Genomic DNA, 8,456 nt, shown 5'->3' with positions numbered 1-8,456 from the left:
GCAAAGGCAGGTTCCAGTAGTAGGTAGGCGTGACAGGACGAATGAGCCGGTAGCTCCACCCTTGAGCAAGCAAGTTCCAGGCTGGGGGAAGGGAGGCCACAATATGTTTATAGCATATATTATATATATATATATATATATATATACTCAATTATATATAATACATATGTATATATATGTCCTGCATATATGTTATAATATATAATTATATATATATAATTATATATAATATATATATATATCTTGAGGAAGCACAGCCTAGGTTGTCCTCTGGCCTCCACGTGTGTGCACATCCACACATGCAAATCTAAACATGTCAGGTGATATGAATCAACTGCTTGTTTTAAATTCTCTGCAGTGCCTTGCCAGCCTCCTGAAATGTTAGTGGCTTTCCTAGTCAAGGTGAAATGTGGGGCGAGCCCCAGCACATTTCTGTTTCTGAAAGTTGAGGGCTTAGAAATGGGTTCTGTTCTTTTAGAGATGCCTCCCTCCACAGTCATGGGAGGGGAAAGGGAATAGAGACAAGCGAGTGATCACAGAGAGATGCAGCTTTGCAGGGCAGGGGTCTCTTCTCTCTGCACTGTACATGCCCAGGGCACGGGCCCAGTCTTTACTCCGATACTATGTAAGCAGCCAGCATAGATTCTGAAAGCTTCCTTCTCTGTGACTCTTCCTCTGTGTCTGTCACCACTGGATACCTACTGCAGTGATGGTGGTTTGTGCTGTCACTCTGGCACTAAGTCCCTGTGCTTCTGTGCTGTTTGACACCTGGGTCAACCAGCAGGCTGGTGGGCTGGTTGGCTAGCCATCTTGCTATGGAGCCCTGGGGATCCTTGCAGGCTCAGGGCCTCTACCCACCACCTTGCTTCTGACACCTGGGTAGTCATCAGATGGTGCGAGTGCCTCTGCTGCCTGTGATAAAGTTTTCATCAGGCCCTAGAGTGTCCCTGCAGACAGTCACTGAGTGCCATCTGCACCAGTGTAACTGCTCAGACCAGACTGTCAGTCTCCTAAATCAAAAGGACATTTACAGTGCTAAGTGGCTCCCCTTTGACGGTTCTCATAAACAGAGGAGGCTGAGAAATATCCTTTTAGCAGTGAGTGGGGAAGGACCCATCATGCACTGGGCTCCTACCTCTCCAAGTAAAGGTCCTCTACACCCGAACTCCCCCACCCCACCCCTCTTCACAGATCTATAAGCCTTTTAGGTAATGACACCCAGTGTGGCAGAGAAAAAACAGACATGCAAATGCATTTCTGTTCTGCTTTTTTTTTTTTTTTTTTTTTTTTTTTTTTTTTTTTTTTATGGAATCTAGGACTGAAATGTGAAATGAGATTTGAGGTGATCCATGGCTGAATTCCTGTCTCTGATGAGCAACCATTCAAGAGGAGTTTCCATACCTTCCTGTTCTTTTAAATGTATGCTTTTATATGTATGTGTATGTGTACACTCATGTATGTGCTGATGTGTGTGTATGGGTGGATGCATGTACACTTTTGTGTGGAGGCCAGAGAACAACCTTGTCTGATGTCACTCAACCACTGTCGCCCTGGGTTATTTGAGATGGTGTCTTTCACTGACCTAGAACTCAGCAAGTAAGCTAGGTTGGACATTTAGCACACCCCAGATATTCATCTTCCTCTACCCCCCTGCCCCACTTCACCACTGTGATTGCAAGAATGCTTCCACCACCGAGAATTTTTTATGTGGGTCCTGAATTTCATACTCAGACTTTCCTGCCTGCAAGGCAAGCACTTTCCAGCCTCTACCTTCCTATTCTTGCTCAGGGAGATTCTTCACGAGAATGCAAGAAAGATTTCCATGGTGGATTTTCTGGACGTTTCTTATATAGACTGAAGAGGGTCCACTCTGATAAGCAGTGTGATCCAGATAGGATAACCGAAAGATGGAGAGTGGGGATCACATTGCCTCGCTTCTTCAGATCCGACTGTGAACTTGGGACAGATCCCGTCTGTGACGCTCAGTTTCCTTCCCTTGCTCTCTGAGCTCAGGTGCAGTACTCACCGCAGGGAGCATAGGAACTGCCTGCAGTAAGTGTTGCACTTAGTGCGATTAGGTCCCTCCAGAGTAGACAGTGCGATTAGGTCCCTCCAGAGCAGACGTGGGTGAAGAGTCCACTTTCTGGCTGGATTGCATTAACAACTGGTGCAACCTCTCAGTGCCCTTGTGTCTTCTCCTATAATTTTGGGATAATCAATGTCATGATGATGGTGTTTCCCCAAGGATGTTGGGGTAAATGAGCCAGCCAAATCCTATAGAACACACAGTTCTAGGCATAGCGAGGACTCTACCAATGATTCTGTTTTTACTTTTTCTACATTTGTAATTATTCTGTAACTTGTACACTAACGATATCTCAAGCAGATATGTCTAATGTGAAGAAACTTCACTTGTCAGCGAGATCCACTGCCTCATATGTATTTACCCACGTTGAGTGCCAACTACTCCAGATGCTGTGTCGGTCACCAGATGGATACCTGGGCCTGAACCCTGTCCCCAAGGCTAGGAACATGGGAGTCAGGGGTGGTACAAAATGAACCCAAACCCCTGGGAGCAATGACTCTTGATGAAATAATGGTTCAGAGATGAAGTGAGATTAAGTAGCCATCCCCCACTCTGTGGGGAAGCAGGTGAAGGCGCCGATAGACAGATCATGTGGAAACAAGTTCAGCTCGGAGCAGATCCCTGTTCTCTTTGCTGTGCAGTAGGCTCTATGGAGGCACAGCACAGGAAGTGCTTGGCACCCTTGTCCCCATGGCACCTCACAAAATCCCACAGGAGCCAGACAGGCTGTCCTGAGTCAGGGAGGGGGTACAGGTCATACTCCACACCCTAATTAACACTACAGTGTTAACGAAGCTATGGTTCTTAACACAGAACATTTGATCAACTGATGGATGATTATTTCCAGACACACTCAGACACACACACACACACACACAGACACACACACACCCCTCCATCTGCTTTTACTTAAGCTAACAAATGGATCATTTGTTATTATTTATTTAAATATCTTTGGAACTTGGGTTTTTTCTTTAAACTTGAATCCAGGACTTTGAGCAGGCTATGCTCTACCACGGATAATTTAGGTTCCTTAGCCCCCGGCTCAGTTTTTAGATTCACCAGTGGCTCAAAATCTGAGGAGCCAACACAGAAAAACAAACAAATCAGAAGATGAAAACGCCAGGTAAGCTTCTTTGGCCCCTGGCATCTAAATCATCAAGGCTGTGAATCTTTCTCTGTCCACAGCTCCGGAAGTTCTCGCCCAGAAACCGTACAGCAAAGCTGTGGACTGCTGGTCCATCGGGGTGATCGCCTATATCTTGTAAGTATTGCTTACCACCATGGCTCCCCTCCACCTCTACTTATCTGACTGTGGCAAAATATGTGTAACAGAGATTTTTATCGTTCTGGGAGTATTAAGTCTATCCTCTGCAGTACTGCCACTGCCTATTTCATCTCTGACAGAAACTTTACAAACAGCAGACAGCCGCTCCCTGCACCCCTCTCAGCCCGTTACCCTCCATTCTACCGTCTGTCTTTGTGAACCTGGCTTTTCTGGGGGCCTAAGAGAAGTGGGAACATACAGCTGTTTTTCTTTGGTGATAAGCTTATTCACTTATGGGTCCTCAGAGTTCATCCATGTTGAACTATATGCCAGACCCTCCTTCCTTTCAGGGATGACACCCAACTTTCTGGACCACCCTAAGTTCATCTTCTCACCCATCCGTGGATAATTGAGTTGCTGCCACCTTTAGACTCTTGTGCATAATGTTGCTATGGCCGTGAATGTATGAGTCTAAAAATGGAACTGATATTTATATCATATGATAAAACATTCTTTGTCTAATTTTGGGAAGCCACTGACATGTACGTAGCAAGGCGCCACTTTAGGGATACTTTCCTAGCAGCCCTGATCAACATTCACACCAATCTTACACCTTAAAAATGCCAGGCCTGGTGGTACCCACCTTTAATCTCAACACTTGGAAGATAGAGACAAGCAGACCTCTGTGGGTCTGAAGCCAGTGTAAACTACATAATGAATTTAAAGACAGCCAGGCCTATATAGAGAGATCCTGTTTCAAAAGCAAAAACAACCGCAAAAGTAACTTAAAAATAAAATAACAATTTGATTTTGATTCTGATTTTCCTTTCCCTATTAACTTCATGGCTTTGGAGGGACTGGGTTGAAAACCACTGTGTGAAAATACTAGCACATCTCCCTAAAGGATCACATTTAGGAGAAAGTGGATGGAAATCAAAACACATGGCTGGAACACCTCGTTTCCTGCTGGAGGCCTTACTTCCTTGATCCAGGAAATGACATCATCCCGTGCCCTCCTTGCAGACATTTCAGGATCAGCCCTTCTGTTCCGTATCATTAGGTTTTGTTTTGCCCAAGCCTACTCTAAAGCCCTTTTTAATTGCAGTTGTATCTGCAAATATTTATTATGTGGTAGGCTTTTATAGCAGGTTTAGCCCAACTAGCTTCCATAATTGCTAGGAAATGAAGTTCCTCTCCTGAGTATCCCCAAAGAAAGGGATGTTCTCTACCAAACAAACATCCCTTGCCAAAGACTAGAAAGGACTGTGATTAAAGAAGCTTCTAATTGTACATGATGTCCTCTGTCCTCAAGGCCACCTTGCACCGTTACCAAGGAAGCAAATGATCTTTCTACAGCAACATTCAGTAGGGTAGCTTGTGCATTCCAGTGTAGATTTGGGTGATAGCTCCTGTGGGTTCATGCCATTGCAATAGGGGAGTTTGGCCCACTGTAATACACCCCATAGGGTTCTCCTTTATGTGAGTGCTAAGACTAAGATAGTGCACTTATATATGTCTTCATTTTCTAAGCATAGCAAACATTGGAGAGGGTCAAGACCCACAGACTCTTAGGGTCCTGATTGGTGGTACTATTTTAGGAAATTCTAGAACTCTGGGAGGTGGAGCTTAGCTGTGGGAGGTCGTTGGCTGGAAGTATGTCCTTGATAACTCTCTTACCCTAGCACCATTTCAGCTCTCTGTACCCAACTGTTAAACTGTGAAGATAAAATCCCTCCACTAAGTTGCGTCTATCAGGTATATTGGTCACAGATATGCAAAGGTCACTAATCCTTGGCACTAGTATCTTGCTTTAGGGGATATAGACCCTTTTGAGAATCTAATAACAGTTGTAAACCAGTCCCCTAATAAAACCACACATACACGATTAGACCTGGTCCTGGGTAAACAGAGAGTTACAAGGACACAGTGTTACTCAATGTGGCCTCATAACTCCCCAGCTATAATCCTGTCAGAGGTCCTGACTCTCTCGGCTTGACTGGAAAGCTCAAAGTAAGTTAAAGACTGGCCCTTTCCTGTCAATAGTTGAAGCTGATCTTGGTGGTCTGGAAGGGTCTTCCCTGGGACGGTACTCACTTTGGGTTTGTGAGTATCATTTTTTTCTTTGACATCTTGACATAGAAAGGGATTTCAGCAGTTGCAGAGAATGAATATTGATTAGTGGTAGTTTTTAAGATTTATTTATTTTTATTTATATATGTGTATACTGTTGCTGTCTTCAAACACCAGAAGAGGGCATCAGATTCCATTACAGATGGTTGTGAGCCACCATGTGGTTGCTGGGGATTGAACTCGACCTCTGGAAGAGCAATCAGTTCTCTTAACCACTGAGCCATCTCTCCAGCCCTTGATTAATGTTTCTTTGAATTATTAGGTAAGGAGCTGGAGAAATGGCTCAGCATTTGTTGCTCTGCAGAGGACTGGAGTTTGGTTTTTAGCACCCATGATAGGCAGCTAACAACAGCTTCTAACTCCAGCTCCAGGGGATCCATTGCCCTCTTTGACATCCATCACATTCCTAACACACACACACACACATACACACCCCACACACATACACACACACCACACTATAGTAAATCTTTGGGATTACTGAAAAAGTATCTGTAACTAGGTAGGGATGCCTTAGTGATCCAGCTGCTATGCTATAACAAGGTACAACAGAGTAAATGATATCCAGTATCAGCACATGTAATTTGTAGATAACAGCGGCCAGTAAAGTTCCTGGTCAGTCTCTGCTTCCTGCCTGGGGAGGGTTCTCTTGCTCAGTGTGTCCTCCCATAGCAAGGAGAGCACCTAGAGGAAACCTTTCTGGTATCCTCTCTAAATCAGCCATTGGCAAGGACAGTGGTATTATCTTGCTTGGCTAGTCAATCTGGAGGTATTGTGGCAGAGGGAAATTTTCAGAGTAAAATCATAGTGCTACTGGAGAAGAAGGCTGAAAGGAATAGACTGGCAATAGGCACTTAACCACATGTGCCCTGAACCACAGTTCATATTAGACATAGAAGACATATTAGAACATCTTAGCCTGGGTCCCTCAGAGACCAGTCTGCGCAGGTGAGAGCACGGACTGCAGAAGCAACACACCTTCTCGGACAGACCCCGTTTCGGGATCCAGACATCTGGGCACCTTCCCCACCAGAGGAGAGGTGTCCACCCAGGAGGGCTCTGACTGCCTGAGCAGGTGAGGGAGCCATCTTGGGTCCCGGGTTCCTCAAAGACCAATCTGCACAGATCAGCTTGTTGACTGCAAAGGGTGAGCAAGCAAACTGCAGAAGCAACACAGCTTCTGGGACAGACCCCATTTCAGGCTCCAGACATCCGGGCACCTTATCCGCCAGAGGAGAGGTGTCCTCCTGGGAGGGCTCTGACCACCAGAGGCAGGTGAGAGACCCATCTTGTGTCCTGCATCCCTCGGAGACCAGTCTTGCAGGTGAGTGTACAGACTGTAGAAGCAACACATCTTCTGGGACAAGCCCTGTTTCGGGCCTTCAATTCAGCCAGGAGGCAGGACTGAACACCAGACCTCTGTGCACCTTCCCTGCAAGAGGAGAACTTGCCTGCAGAGAGTGTTCTGACCACTGAGACTCAGAAGAGAGCTGGACTCCCAGGACTGCTGACCAAGGCTAACAGAATCACAGGAGGAACAAGCTCCAACCAGAGACAACTGTAACAACTATCTCCAGAGATTACCAGATGGCAAAAGGCAAATGTAAGAAACTTACTAACAGAAACCAAGACCACTCACCATCATCAGAACCCAGCACTCCCACCTCAGCCAGTCCTGGATACCCCAACACATCCGAAAAGCAAGACTTGGATTTATAATCACATCTCATGATGCTGGTAGAGGACATAAAGAAGGGCATTAATAACTCACTTAAAGAAATACAGGAGAACAGTGCTAAAGAGGTAGAAGTCCTTAAAGAGGAAACACAAAAATCCCTTAAAGAGCTATAGGAAAACACAACCAAACAGGTGATGGAATTGAACAAAACCATCCAATACCTAAAAAGGGGAAGTAGAAACAATAAAGAAAACCCAAATTGAGACAACTCTGGAGATAGAAACCCTAGAAAAAAAATCAGGAACCATAGATGCAAGCATCAGCAACAGAATACAAGAGATGGAAGAGAGAATCTCAAGTGCAGAAAATTCCATAGGGAACATGGGTACAACAATCAAAGACAATGCAAAATGCAAAAAGATCCTAACTCAAAACATCCAGGAAATCTAGGAGACGATGAAAAGACTAAACCTATGGATAATAGAAGTAGATGAGAATGAAGATTTTTCAAATTAAAGGGCCAGCAAATGTCTTCAACAGAATTATAGAAGAAAACTTCCCTAACCTAAGGAAAGATGCCCATGAACATACAAGAAGCCTACAGAATTCCAAATAGTCTGGACCAGAAAAGAAATTCCTCCCGACACATAATAATCAGAACAACAAATGCACTAAATAAAGATAGAATATTAAAAGCAGTAAGGGAAAAAGGTTAAGTAACATATAAAGGCAGGCCTATCAGAATTACACCAGACTTCTCACCAGAGACTATGAAAGCCAGAAGATCCTGGACAGACGTTATGCAGACCCTAAGAGAACACAAATGCTAACTCAGGCTACTATATCCAGCAAAACTCTCAATTACCATAGATGGAGAAACCAAAGTATTCCATAACAAAACCAAATTCACACATTATCTTTCCACAAATCCAGCCCTTCAAAGGATAATAAAGGGAAAACTCCAACACAAGGACAGAAACTACACCCTAGAAACATCAAGAAAGTTAATCCTTCAACAAACCTAAAAGAAGACAACCGCAAGAACAGAATCTCAACTTTAACAACAAAAATAACAGGAAGCAACAATTACTTTTCTTTAATTTCTCTTAACATCAATGGATTCAATTCCCCAATAAAAAGACATAGACTAATAGACTGGCTACACAAACAGGACCCAACATTTTGCTGCTTACAGGAAACCCATCTCAGGGAAAAAGACACTGCCTCAGAGTGAAAAGCTGGAAAACAATTTTCCAAGCAAGTGGTCCAAAGAAACAAGCTGGAGTAGCCATTCT

The 8,456-nt window shown here is 44.3% G+C and overlaps 1 protein-coding gene across 3 annotated transcripts in view; it reads left to right on the top strand.

Moving 5' to 3' along the window:
* The window catches only part of Camk1d (calcium/calmodulin dependent protein kinase ID), a 395,379-nt gene that overhangs the window by 353,434 nt on the left and 33,489 nt on the right, over nt 1-8,456 (top strand). For all 3 annotated transcript variants that reach the window (XM_021150944.2, XM_021150928.1, XM_029473783.1), the window contains exon 6: nt 3,275-3,350. In XM_021150944.2, coding sequence (XP_021006603.1) covers nt 3,275-3,350 — 76 coding nt within the window. The remainder of the gene's footprint in view (nt 1-3,274; nt 3,351-8,456) is intronic.

This window comes from Mus caroli, chromosome 2, assembly GCF_900094665.2.
Source record: "Mus caroli chromosome 2, CAROLI_EIJ_v1.1, whole genome shotgun sequence".
NCBI classification, from domain to species: domain Eukaryota; kingdom Metazoa; phylum Chordata; class Mammalia; order Rodentia; family Muridae; genus Mus; species Mus caroli.
The sequence above is the reverse complement of the archived record's forward strand: the minus strand, read 5'-3'. Positions and strand labels throughout refer to the sequence as shown.